At 36.3% G+C, this 15,292-nt stretch overlaps 1 protein-coding gene across 1 annotated transcript in view; it reads right to left on the bottom strand.

The window, feature by feature from the left end:
- The window catches only part of LOC109238865 (thyroid adenoma-associated protein homolog), a 12,590-nt gene extending 8,139 nt beyond the window's left edge, over positions 1-4,451 (bottom strand). Inside the window, exon 1 of the mRNA XM_019405346.1 lies at positions 971-4,451. Within this exon, the coding sequence (XP_019260891.1) occupies positions 971-4,258 (3,288 nt within the window). The 5' untranslated portion in view covers positions 4,259-4,451. The remainder of the gene's footprint in view (positions 1-970) is intronic.
- Positions 4,452-15,292: the final 10,841 nt, after the last annotated feature.

Raw genomic sequence — 15,292 nt, 5'->3', positions numbered from 1 at the left:
GCAAAAAAACATGCAATATGTAATAATAAAGCCAATACTACTAAAACCAAGTAAATTAGAACCATAAATATAACACAACTTCAAAATCAAAAAAAAAAATTGTTTAACATATGTCAAATTCCAACATAATAAAAATAAGTTACAATACAAGTTAAGATTAGGAAACATATAAGTTCTTAACTTCATTCAACAACGAAATTCTACTTTAATGACCTCACTCATTATATGCCAAGTTTGTTAATGACTCATTATTTCTAATATTAGGAGGTGTAGTTTCAAAAACTATAATAATAACGCAGATACTAACTGAAGAAAATAAAACAGATAAGAAATAAAATATACGAGCAATTACATAGAATCACAAGAAGTAATGGTAGAGAAATAAAAGATAAATAATGTATAAAGAAAAATATATTTTAAAATTTAAAAAGAAATTAAAAAGTAAAAATAAAATAAAAAGAAATAAAAATATGGAAATAAAAAGTGATAAAAAATTAAATTAAAACAAAAACAAAAAGGAAAGAAATTAAAAAGTAACTTTGTAATTACCACCAATTCTCACCTCCCCTTGAGAACTGGAGAGTATAATTATACCTCCACAATTACACGCAGTTATATGCTGACCAAGTAATTATTTGGCGAAACAAACATGCCAAACTGTGTAATTATACCCAATGACACTCAAATCCAATTCCTAGGTGGCTTTCCATACAAGCTCCTAATGTTTATCATTGCAGCTTCAGCCACACAAAGGTTGTAATAGAGGGGGGAAGGGTAGAAAATGCATTCTTTTGCCATCAGTTGAACTAAGAACTAGTATAAAGTTAGTCGGCCTGAGTACAAAGAAGCAAGGAAAAAAATAATGACAGCACAAGAATGAGTGATGACATAATTTAACCATCAACCTCATATAAGATCTATTAATTAGTTAGCTAATTGGACAAATGGGATAAATAGCCAGTTTCTATACCTCTTTCATAGCAAGCCAACAACCAACCATAACTATCTGCTCAGTTTGCCTGCCATCCGGCACCACTTTTGTATTTTCTACCTTGGCTGAGGTAGATAGGGACTCATCCATCTCATGAGGAACCTCTAACAAAAGAGCATCATCATCCATTTCCTCCATATCATCAGGTAAGTACCAGGCATCAGCAGATACCACCCAAAGGGCCAATGAAGTTATCCGCATGACCAACTCCAATATCTTCTCCAATACCACTTTCATTTCGGATATACTGCAGACTACTGCATCCGAATCCCAGTCCAGTTCCTCAAAAGTATATCGAAGAGCAAGCAAAGCACCATGAACAAAGCTGTCCCTACATGCTTCTGAGAGATCCTTCTCTCCAACCTGAACAACCGCATCCAACCAATCAATCAGTGATCTTAAATACTCTATTGCTGGAGGTGCAAACTTACAAGCCTTATTCTCCCCATTTAGCAGCTTCAACAGTGGTTGTGGAGAGACATCGTTAGATGAGGCATTAACAACCCAACCAAGATCCAAAACATACTTTCTGAATATAAGTCGTAAGGTCAAAGCTCCAGCATCACTCTCTCTCACACGTGGACTACAGACTAGCTTCTTAGCCCAAACAATTGCTTCACTAACCCTGTCCTGGCTATCAATTCCAGGAAGAGGGGTAGGAAAATGCAGCAGAATACGAAAAGAACTCTCTCTAAGTCGGTCCCAGCTATCAACAATTGATCCAACCAGCAACAGAGTTGATTCAGGTAAAAGAAGCCCCTTATTGTAGGGATAAAGACAGAATTGGGGAGAAACAGCATCAGTGTTTCCTTCTGTAGAAAGCACAATAGACCAAACATTTAGCATTATCAATAAAAGCTCCATTGCCATTATCTTTCTCTCATATGGAGCAGATGGGTAGCACGAAAAGAACAGAAAGCAACTCAACCACTTCATAAAGTTAAAAAGTTCATCTGCCCTGTCTTCAAACGCGTCCCCTGTTCCTTTGGCAACAGAATTTCTCCTTGTGTCTTTATGTGCAAGGGGTTGCCAACCTCCCTGCTTAACCTGCCTCTCCAATGCTGTTCGAACCCGGGAAAAGAACTTCCTAAATAAGCTTGTCCACTTCATCTGGAAAGCAGTTGAGCAACATCTCATGTTCAAAGGAACTGCTACCTTCATCAGACTGAGTTCCAATGACGATGGTAAACTTGCGGTCTTTGGATTTATGAACAGAGATTCTGCTGCATCAATCCGAAGCGACTCATCAATATGGGTAAGTGCCAAAACCAGATATTTCACTGGGACTTTAATCTCAATCTCCTTAATGCAGGCAACAGCATCTCTATTTTCCATGTTCTGCTCCATGTCCTCCGTGGATGACAAAGAATTATTAGACCAATCAATATCCCCTTCCAGCAAAGCAAGTAAACGAGAAACCTTAAACAATGAAACTAAAACAGCCACGCGCTCTTCAAGCGCAGGAGTCACACCCCTAAAATCCAGCTCAGTAAGAAATACTTCACCACTGTCCCCACCACATCCAATGCCAATAAAAGCAAGCATAGGAAATATAGCATCAACATCCAGTTCAAGAACTACTGGCAGTGCATAGGTGTTAAGATTTGAGCGGAGTTTTGAATGTCCAGAAACTAGGCCAGACAAAAGTGGAAGCAGGCAATGACCTCTATATTTGTTGTACCCCCTTTCAACACCATCACTACTCCAATACTCATCACGCAAACACTCAAGGAAACACTTGAGGAATGTTGTTAAAGCACAGCACACGTCATCATCAATGTATGCCTTTATCGTTTCAAACAACAGATCTGGTCTCATACTTAAAAGTGTCCTTGCGCCCAGCCTCTTGGTAAGGGATGCTAAAGGAACGTATCTTCCTTTACAACGTGGTCCCAGGCGAAGAAGATCAAAAGCAACCTTCCTCATGAACAATTTGAATGTATCACTACCCTCTACCCAGTGCAGACTGGCCTGAATGTCTAAGAAGAGATCAAAAATAAGATGCACTTGTTTGACCGTTTGGCTCAGAGGATCTTCCAAATTATTCCACACTATTTGCAACAACCGTGTCCCAATGTCCTCAGAAATGGGATCATAATTTATTTCACGACTTCCATTCTTATCTAACATCGACGTTTTAACCTGCTGCAGGCAAATCTGCATCACAGTCAGAGCATGAAAATTGAAGTGACTGTCAATTGGATTCTCACAATAATTACAAAGCTCAGGCAATATCCCATCATAAAGAATCATCTTGATTGATTCCTCGTTATCATTTGATATAAGAAATCCAATATTCAATACTGTCCTCGAGACTGCAGTTAAGATACCTCGAATCAAACAAAGTCTGCTCAACGACAAAAACTTACTTAATTCACCAATCAAATCGCCCTTAAACGGGATTTTATCAACTACATCCTTAAATTCAAACTCATCATACACAATTTCACTCTCATTAAAAATTCCTTCCATAATAAACAATCCAAGCTCTTGAGGACTAAGACAAACCTGTAACACTGCGCAAAAACTCACCCCTGCAGCCACTAAACAATCCCTAGAAAATGATTCTGATCTCAAAATACTCAAAACAGTAATCAATATTCTCTCCAGAAAAACACAATTATCACCTGCAGCATTAACAAACTTCAAAGGAAATCGTTGAAGCAAGTAATACATACACGAAAGTGCTTCATTGCATTGTTCCATTACGATAGGTGACGGTCTAGAATAATTCTTCAACTCTTCTAATACCTCGCTTAACCCTAATACAACATTTAAACTAACCAAAACCGCACATTCTTCAACAATTTCAACTAAGTACCCTAATTTCGGTGTGCTCATCATAGACAACGCTGCTCTAGAAACACAAAATCTCTTTCCTTTATCGCCATATTCTTCGCAAAGTTCACGAAAACAGTTTTGAATTAAGTTATGAAAATTCTTGCATTTGACAAGCACGGAGAGTAAAGTTCTATGCAATGGCTGTGAATTTTCTAGAAAGAGAATTTCTAGGTAAAATCTGGAAGCTGTAGAGATAGATGACACGTCAGCATTGGGGTTTGAGAGTAATTCGGCGAAAGCTGAAGCGAGGTTCTTAGCGTGAGTGAGCTGAGAGTATGTGGATGATAAGGAGGTGAAGTGTTTGAGTTCGGTGTAGAAGTGAGTGGAAGGTGTTTGATGAAATGCGTCACTGAAATTTTTGGGAAATATTACGGCACTGTAGGTGTAACGATGACGATGCTGTAAGGCTCTCCATTTAGCTGACATATCGGTATTTCGGTATTTGGATTAAACGGAGGTTATGTCACCGGAAGTTTGGCAACGGCGACTTGGTGGTTCTTTGCCAGGGTTGTTTGGGGTTCAAGAAGGGTTTTTAGGAGAATTGTATAGTAGGGAAACAAATTGACCAACGTACCCCTGCACATTTCTTTTTTTTCTTTTCTGTTTGAACTTTGAAGCGTGGTATGATAAAATTTCCAGCGAATATTGGCAATTAGAAGCCATAAAATTTTTAGATTAGGAAATCAGTAAAAGCAATTTCAAATGATTTGGTTGATGAACCTTACAAACTTGACTGATCATGAACCTAAAGATGTAACATTGACAGCAGGGGTGGCAAACGGGCATGTCGGGTCGGATGTGGGACGGGTTAACACGGGTAATGAGAAAACGGATAGATTATTCGAAACCCGACTCATATTTAATACGGATAAAAAACGGGTTAACCGGCACATAATATGAGTAACTATATTATTCATGGCTTCACTATTGGGAGAATTCCTAGTTTCTCAAACTTGAGGAACCCCCAATTTGAGATTTTACAAATGTAAAAGTTAAACACATCAATTATCCATTGGTTATCAATTTTCTAAACAGATTTTTACCTAGCTATACGATATTGAAAACTTATTTACCTATGTTTTGTAGTTTTTAATAAGTATCGAGGTTTTTCTTACAAATTGTATACATTGCTCCTTATAAAGCTCTCACCCCATTATTAGTGCCTTCAATTAAGGGATTCAATTACATCCTTCCCCTTTTTTCCCTTTCCTTGCCTCTCTCTCTTTTTTACATTAGAATCCTTTAATCTACGCCAAGAATCTCCATCTTCTCTCTTCCCACCATTGCTGACAACTTTATATTATTAAAAAATCGTCAATTGTATCGTTCTTTTGCTGGAAGACTGGATAACACTGAAAATGAAGAAATATTAAGGAATTGTATGATAGTTGTATTATAATTGTATTAAAAATTGTATCAGATACATCAATACAAAAATAAAATTATATTATACTTGCATCTTAATTGTATCTAACTTTTATCTGGTACATTAATACTCAAAATAATACATGATATTATACTAATAAATTAATATACAATTATCATATATTTGTGATACAAATTGTGAAATTCACACAACTGCTCGTAACAATATACAATGAATATACAATTATCATATATTTATAATACAATTACTGCAACAATTTTGATACATATACAATTATAATAAATCGCGATACATTCTGAAAAATTGTGATACAATTCTGATCTTCATCTTCTTCAAGTTTCAGTCATAACTCTTCACTAAAAATCTAATATAATCGTATTATAATTATATTAGTATTGTATCGAGTATTATTTTGGGTATTGATGTATCATATACAAGTCACATACAATAAAGATTTTAGAAAGAAAGAAAACAAAATTCAAAATTTACTCACAGCTTAATTCTAGAGCAATATTCCGTATTTCGTTTGCATTGTATCAATAAGAAAGAGAGAAATTGAGTTTGAAAATCTTTGAAAAAGGAAAAAAATCGGAACTTTTTTTTGGGGGGGGGGGGGGGTTATAAAAATAAAAGAGAGATTTTGGGTGATAATTAAGAAAGAGAGAAAAAAGAAACAGAATCTTAAATGTAGGGGAGGGCTATTGGAAATGGGGGTGAGTGTCGTGTAACTGACATGCTAAAATTAAGGGATCTTGAATTTTTGTTTTATGGTTTTGTACGTAACTTGTAAATATAGATAAACTAAGTAATTAATAAGGAACCTAAATAAAGATTGTAAATAGGTGTCTATTATATTATAGCTAGGCAAAAGTCCCTTTTTTGATAATTTGGTTGTTATCCATATTTGGCCCATTTTTAAAAAGTTCATTATCCAATCCATTTTTTAGTGGATAATATGGGTGGTTAACTTTTTTTCTTTTAACCATTTTGTCACCCCTAATTGACAGTATAAGAGACTATATCAAATGGTTATAGCATGCTGTTTTATTTTTTATGTTATTGAACTATTATTATTTTAGATAATTAACCGTTTTTATAAGTCATCTTAACTTCATAGTATAAATAAATTATATACTATCAATGTATAAAAATAATTTAAACTCATAATTCAAATAGAGTCACTTCATCAATAGGAAAATAACTTAATTATATTTGGATATTATTATAATTAAGTTTCCACAATTAGATAGAACGGTCAATGAAATGATTAAAAAAAACCTTTATGTAACTTGTTGCTATTAACAAATGATGAAGGGGTGATCTCTGATTGAGTTTGATTCTAGACCCCTAGCTTCTCTCAAGAGCAATTTTCATAAAATACCATAGTTTAGAACATAGTAGCTATATTTTGCCTAATTACTATTAGCAGCAATTGTTCAATTGTTATCAACTTGAATTACTTGTATTCAAACGCGCAACGAATACAATATGTGTCAACTGTATTCGTTCGTGCAACGAATACAACTTATATCAACTGTATTTTTTTGCCCAATTGTATTCATACGCACAACGAATACAACATGTATCAATTGTAACCAAGGCAAAATACAAAGGTGCGTATAAAGGATACAATATGTATCAACTGTATACAGGAGTGTATACAAAGTATACAACCTGTATCGAATGTATTAATATCGATTGTATTCATTTAATTTCTTGTTTCATAAATTTGCTATAAAATTCAAATATACGTTTGACGTCTCGCGTACTTTACCTTCTCTCAAAGCATGCACATCTAGATGTTCCCAACCCAAATCATTTCTAATGAAGTTTGCGCACTGAAGTCACCCAATCCATTGAGTAACTCGTAAAAGCCCAAAAATAAAGCTCATCATAGAAACAATGGAGTACTAAGGCAGGCCATGTGGAATATTTATTTATAGCGTGTACATAAGTTGGGTCAAATCGAATTTTTTATTGGGAATCTTACGGGAATGTATATCAAAAAAAGACCCTATTTACTAATAACAAACTATTTTAGTCATGCTACCGAAAAAAAAGTTAACAATAATAAGGCAAATTTTTTTTCGCAATGGGTATTGTTGTGATTCGTTTAAAACAAATAGATGAGACAATATACAAATTTTGATGAAGTTTGATGGGTTAGAATAGTTTGGAGTTAAAATTCATTACCAGTAATATAAACTATTAAAAAAATAGGGAAAAGGATTTTGTCATTGGGCATGGTTTGTATTCATTGAAAACATATAAATGAGGCAATATATAAAATTTGAACAGGATTGGAGGTGATTTGGACTGATTTGGTATCAAAATTCATAGTTAAAATCGAGTTTTAAAGATTCTTCTGCGACACATGTATCAAACATGGATCTCACACACAGGTATACATGGATATACATGTGATACATATTTGATACACATATGATACATATGTGATACACAAATATACTTTGAATTTTTGATTCAAACCACCTCAAAACTCTACCAAATCATCCCAAAACTGAGATTCAAAATTCTTAAGATATACCCAATCTATTCCAACAACACACACTCAAAAGAAAGCAAAAGGTTGAACTTTTTCTTGGCCACAGATAGTTAATGGACTAATATTCCAACAACACACACTCAAAAGAAAGCAAAAAATTGACCTTTTTTTGCCACAGATTTGTAGCACTAAACTATAATATCACCAACAATAAAGAGAGTTAAATCCCATAAAACAAGCACGACTATTAAGCCATAATAAAATAAACATAGTCTAAAAGTACTTAGTCATGCTAAATTAAGTACCGCTAATAAGTTTTAATTTCATGGCCGAAGACTAACAAAATATTAAAATCAAGTTATTTATTTTACTGTCTAAATCAATGCAAAAAAAAAAAAAAAAAAAGATCAACACTATTGTCATTTCTATTGTTGAATCAAATCTTTTTTTTATTTGAATTAGTATTTATTTGGTTTTGAATTGAGCTTTATTTAGTTACTGACATCTATATGTTATAAAACTTATTAGACCACTAAAAAAATTCTAAGTTCAAACTTAAAATAATATGTCCAAATACAAAAACTATGAAAAACTTAAGAAACAATTACAAATTATATTACAATAAGCACTTGTATGTATAAAATATTCTTAAAAATTATATACATATAATGTCAAGTTAGTTTGGTTTTGATTTGACTTTTTTTTTTATTTAATATCAAACCAAATTACTTATAATCGATTTTTTCAATACCAAACTATTAGTCGGGGTTTTGTTCGAGTTAACTCGAATTATCAATTTGATGTGTTTTGTCAAATTTCTTTGAATATCTCTAAGTTTGAGGATCGATTCTTGATATTTGATGTTTTTTTGATGATTTGAGTGAGCGAACGAGTTTTTATGACACTCGTGTGCAGGTTTTGGTTGTAGCTCGAGGGGCTCGGGTGAGTTTCAAATGAGTTTTTGATGGTTTGGAACTGTTGGTGCCCAGCAGTTGCTGGTGCTAGGTCGCAGGTCTCACGTTTGAACCTGATCGCAATTGCGAGCCTCGCATTTGCGATGTCAAGCTTGCAAATGCGAACATGGGCTGGGGGACTGGTTTTCGCTTTTGTGAAGAACTCATCGCATTTGCGACCTTGGGAGGTCCGTATTTGCAACTATTATTATCGTTTTTGCGAGGACTGGGATTCATGGACTGCTTCTCGAATACGAAGCATGCACCGCATTTGCGATGGCTAGGAACTTTGCAAATGCGAGGGATTTGTTGCATTTGTGACTTTTGTAGGTCTGATGCACTGATAGCAATTATAATCAGTGTGTTGTCTTTGCAGACATCTCAATTGCGAACAAGAGTTTGCATTTGCGACATCTACAGTTTGGTAAAAGATAGGGAAATCGGGACTTAGCTCATTTTACACCCTTTCAACCCTAGGCTCCCTAGAGGCTATTTTTGAAGAACATTTTCTCCCTAATTCATTGGTAAGCATCTTTAACTACTTTTCAATCATATGGGTGCATAAGGATGTTGTGCTCAGCCTGGAATACAATCATGAAATTGAAAGTACCAGAGATTCCTAAAGGCATACCATCAGAAAAACTTCCTTGACCAATTGGGTAGATCAAGAAAACTGCGGTAGTAATTGCAACAAGAGCTGAATATGCAATAGCAATCCAAGGTCGCATACCCAGACGGAAACTAAGCTCCCACTCACAACCCATGTAACAAGCTACGCCAAGTAAGACTAAGAATACGTCGATTACTACGCCCTTCCTCGTCTCTGGGTGCCTAGGTATCCACCTAAGCCTTTCCTCGTTTGAACCTCGGCCTTCACTTTTAAGGATATGCCATCCTAAGGTGCTGCTAAATGGATGGATCTTATCAACGTCCATGAATGATAAATCATAGATCGAACCGCCGAATCGGAGAAATTGGGTGCTATCATAAAGCTTTATATCGGCTAAGTTCACGAGTTGGAGGTCAGCGGTTTTCAACTACTTTTCATGAATTTCTAACATCAAAACTATGAATTCCAAGGTAGAAATTAGGGGTTTTGGGTAGAATTTAGAGATTTTGTAAATTGAGATTTAGACCTCGAATTGAGGTCGAATTTCGAAACAAATCACATATCCAGGCTCGGGGGTGAATGGGTAATCGAAATTTTATCCGAATCTTGAATTTCGACCAAGCAGGCCCGGGGTTGACTTTTGATGACTTTTTTAAAAAATAATCAAAATTGAACCTTTTTCATTCGTGGGTAGTTTATAGAGCTTATATTGGATTGTTCGATTGATAATTGGCTAGATTCGATTGGTTTGGAGGCTTGTTCGAAAGGCAAACCCGTGGTTGATTGTAATTTTGATGCACAAAAGAGGTAAGTGTCTTGGTTAACCTTGATTCAAGAGAGATAAGGTAGAATCGAGTTTATTTTCTATGTGAATTATGTGTTGGGGCAGCGCACATGCAAGATTACAAATGTATTTGCATGGGCCATGGGATAAGGATGTGGGTGGAATTGCTTGTACCATGTTATTTTCTGAAATATGTCTTCCATGCCTAGATAGATTGTTAATTCCATAATTTTCGCATCCATGTTATTTCATATATTGAGATTGTTGTGACATTGGATGATGAGAACGTGAAAATTGTTGATTAGTTGTTGACCCTAATTGTGGAAAGATTCACATATAATGAGCGGATTTTGATATTATTATGGAAGTTGAACTTGATTCCCACCTTGTTTGGTAATGTGTTGTTGTGAATGCGTGGTGAGGAAGAGTGAAAAGCACAAAGGGTGTTGTCGTGCCTTGTTTTGCATATTGATATCTTTGCTTGAGTGAATGTGAGGCTAAGGCATGAAGGTTGATGCCTTGTTAACTGTGAGGAAGAGAGTAAAGGAACAAAAGGTGATGCCGTGCACATGCTTTATTTATATTATATGGTGAAGATGAGAGTAAAAGCACGAAGGGTGAAGCCGGGCAATTTGTTGACTTCATTGTTTTACTTGATACTTGGATTGTGAATTTAACTTGGCGATTTTGTTACTTATCTCAGAAAGAGACTTACTTGGTGATTCTTTACTTATTGTTCCGGTTGTTTCCCCTTATATATGTCCCCAACCCGTCATTACTTATTTTCCATTGCTTTATATATGTAAATGCACAAGTTTTAGTATGTGTCTTGTCTTAGCCTCGTCGCTACCTCGTTGGGCTTGGGCTCGACACTTATTGTGTATATCGGATCGGTTGTACGCATACTAGACTTATGCATTTCTTGTGCAGATTTTGACATTGGTACTAGCGGAGCCCCGAGAGGTACTTATCGGCTACCAATCAGTGATTCGAGGTAGAGTTGCACCCCATTCGCATGCCCTAGAGTCACTTTCCTATCTTCACTGACTGTTTCCATTTTATTTCGGATAGTGTTGTATTTCTTTCAAAACCTAATATTTAGCTGGATCTAGATGCTCATGTACTTGTGACACTAGTCCTTGGGGGAGGTTTTACATTAGTTTTTGGTATTGGTAATTATTATGTTATTGTAGAGTAGTTCTACGTAATGTTATTTGTTTAGTTGTTGGTCATTTACTGCATTCCTTTGCATGTTACCTGTTGTATTGGATTGCCTAGCAAGCAGTGTTATGCGCCATCATGACTCCCTTATTGGTTGGAATTTTGGATCGTGATAAGTTGGTATCAGAGCACTAGGTTTTAAGGTCTCACAAGTCATGATCAAGCTTCGTAAAGTCTTGAGGATCGGTACAGAGAAGTCTGTACTTATCTTCTAGAGGATATAAGGCTTTAGGAAATTTCATTTCTTTCTCTATCATGCGACTTTATTCTATCATTTAGTTTGAATTATTCTATTCTTATTCTCTCATAGATGGTGAGGAGATGAATATCATACACTGTTGGTTAGGAGCCGGAGCCCCAGGTTGCTGCCACTACCAGGGGTAGAGGCCGGAGCCGAGGCAGAGCTAGTGTCACGCCCCAAACCTGAAGAGGTGTGGCCGGCACCTGGTGCCATACTCGGCCGGAGTGTACCACTTTGTAACTGTGAAGTCTAGAGGGGTAATCCTCAACTTAGGCCGATGAGGCCATATTCTGAATCATTTGATATAATGTCTACAACCAGCAATACCAAACTAAACATCTACATAGGGCTGGTAAAGCCACAATACTAATATAAAAAAAATGTGCAGGACTCATCTACAAGCCTCTAGGGATAACTGAACTGTACATGGTCGGAACAGGGCCTCGACCTACCCATCAAACCTGTATATATAAAATAGACTCCAAGGTATAGACCTAGTAATGCCGAGGAAGTGGAGCTTACCTACCAAGCTGATGTTTGACTTTGTCTACTGGGAAGGTCTATCCAGCTTTGTATCAGGACCTGCAGGCATGAAATGCAGCGTCCCCAGCAAAAGGGACGTCAGTACGAAATAATGTACCGAGTATGTAAAGCAACAGAATAACAGAAAGCTGAAACTGAACTGATAATATAATAACTGAAAGTACCTGGGAGTCAAATATTTTTGAAGATATGCTTACATGCTGATACTGACTCATCTCTCTCAATATAGTAAGTAAAATAGCTGCCCGGCCCTATAAGGCTTGGTATCTGTAACTGTTGTGCTGTAGTAGGCTCGCTCATAGGCGCTCGGCCATACTAGGCTCTGTATCTTGGCCATTCTGGGCTCGCTCATAGGCACTCGGCCTCAGTAGGCTCGGTATATAACTTACCATCTGATCAGAGGTTATTCAATAGGGGCCTGTCCACCGATTATAGCTCGATGGTGGTGAAAATACTGTAATACTTTATATATATAAACTCTCTGCTCTCCTGACTGAAAGAAGAAAATACTTAACCGAATATAAAGTCACGATAAGGGAGAATACTGTAGCTTATAAGACTAGGATAATGTACATAAATTTTGGAATAAGAACTTCTTTTTATGCCTCGTTATCAAGCGCATGTAGTTACTGGATCATGCAAAAATAAAGGAAAGGTTTAGCCTTAACATACCTTAACTCCGTTGAGTCCTTAATACCTTCCAAGCAATTCTTCAAACAACTCAACTCAATCCAACACAGCATAAGGAGATTCAAAATCAGTGTGAGTAAAGCCTAAGCTCGCAACCTAAACTAGTAGCTCGTTTACGTAAATTTGGGCAGCATCTCCCTTGTAACAAGGCCCTCCTCCAATACTATATACCAACAACAATAAGAACACAACAATAACAACATGTATGCACCATTTTCCAACCTTATCTCCATCATAATATACCACAAAACAGCTCACACCCTAATCACTTCATACATAAAATGACAACCAAAGTAGTGTCGAACGACCTAAAAATATAACAACGAATGACCAGCCCACTATTCCGTTATTATGTGGTGTTTCTCCACACCATTTCTCCTCCAAAACTTCATAAAACATCAGCACAAGAGGCCAACAATAGTAGACTACAAAACAATCCACTAAAAGTGAAATAAAAAGAACTCACGGTTTCCGATCATCGTCCCATGAGTTCTAAATATTAGGAAATAAATTTATAAACCTTCCTTGACATTTAAAAGCTTAAATATAGAAATTGGGCATTTCATTAACTATGAAGTACCTTCCAAAACTCAAACTACAAAGAAAAAGAGAGGCGATATAGCTATACTTACGTCGTAGGGATCGTTCTACTGTTATCACTTCTTGATTTCGTACCCGGGATGTTAATATTCTTTGAAACCCTTGTAGAGAGCTTAAGAGTAAGTTTTTGGGGGTTCTCTGGTCGTTTACTATGAAAAATGAGGAGAAAGACGATTTAAAACCCTATATATATCAACTTTTGAAAAGTCAAAGATGTGCTAGCTTTGCACCCTAGCATTGGCCTTCTTCCGACGCTTATATCTTTTTATCCGGATGTCGTACGAACAAATGGTTAATAGTGTTAGAAACTACATTCCATGAACTTGAATTTGGGATATAATATGTCCCAAAAAGACCTCATATAACACACAAAATCTATTGCTCAAAAAGCTTCAGTGACACACCTACTTGTCACCTATGCAGTCTCGCGAAACTGTACATATCTCTCTACTCTGATGTCACATCAACAAACGGTTTAATTCATTAGAAACTAGAGTTGTATATCGTCAATTTGATACGTGGATCATCCCGTAGTTCCAAGTACATTGGGAGAAATGCCCAGCTACATTTGACCTAGTTTTCACCATATTTGTGGATGTAACTTGTGATGATCTTTGCCAACTTTTGTTCCACAACTCGCTTGAATTCAAAATATAACACACATCTATTATAAAACAAAAATAACTCATAACATAACCTCCTTATCATTTTGAGCACCCTAGTCTCACCCTAAAAGTACATGTTATAACATTCCCAACTTGTCGACTTTCGATGAAACTTATTTTCTTCAATTGGTTTAGCTTCTATGCCTTACAACCCTCTTGGTACTTGCAGTCCATGATCTTAAATATTTGTAACCTCCAAAGTTAACGTGATTAACTTGCTTTATGTACTTTCAAAGAGGATCTATGATGATAGGCTATTACTACGTATTTTAGTCGATTATTACACTCTAATTTACTGCACTTTAGTTGAATTTGCGCTTTAATCGCTAGTGTTTTGCACTAATTGTGTGTTTTATGCCTTGTAGGAGTGATTCCTAGCTATATAGATGTTATGGAATGAATTCAAGTGATTTGGAGCTTTGAAGTCTGAGTAAAAGCCCAAGGAATTAAGTCAGGATCGTATTCGGGGATCAACGGATGATAGAGCAACAAAACGAAGAATCGAGTAAGCATATTGCGCACTGTCTAGTAAAATGCACATAACCTTTCGCTCGGAATTCCATTTGGGCTCCACAATATTTTTTTGGAAAGCTAACAACCGCGATCGCGGACCTGACGCGGACTGAAACAGTAGACTTGCAAAGTACCGCGCCCGTACTGCGACCGGATCGCGACCGCGGCGTCCAGACCTAAAAAATTGTCCATTTTCGCGTAGGAGAAGGTATAAGTGTTTGGGCCTGACCCTACTTGGTATATATACATGGAAAAACAGTATTTTAAGGAAGGTTGGACACACTTTTGACATAATTTAGACCTAAGGTGGCTAAGGAGATCGGGGATTCGACCTAAGGAGGAAATAACACACTGGGAGCAAGGCGGAGAATTCTTCTATGAGTTTTTCTTTCCTCTTCCTATTTTTACATTATTGGTTATGAATTCTAGTATTGTATTTTTGCATACTATTATGAATAGCTAATTTGTTTTCTAGGGTTTTGATGGAACCTTTTGTAGGATAAATTCTTGTTATGTTTTTATATAATTGAGCCGTTGGATTTCTCTACTTGTTCAACTACGTGTTTATTGTTGTTGATTGAATGGACATCGATTGACTGTGCCTATTTATTATGTGTTTCTTAAGAAAGGATACATATTTAGGTGGTTGTTGAACAACGTCACTCCTAACGTATGTGAGAAATCAATATAGCGGGTTTAAAGGCAGGTTTAGAAATAACAAAGCCTTGACGTGGTCATAATGAACGG

The sequence above is a fragment of the Nicotiana attenuata genome, unplaced genomic scaffold, assembly GCF_001879085.1.
Source record: "Nicotiana attenuata strain UT unplaced genomic scaffold, NIATTr2, whole genome shotgun sequence".
Taxonomy (NCBI): domain Eukaryota; kingdom Viridiplantae; phylum Streptophyta; class Magnoliopsida; order Solanales; family Solanaceae; genus Nicotiana; species Nicotiana attenuata.
This window is presented reverse-complemented; position numbering and strand designations above follow the sequence as displayed.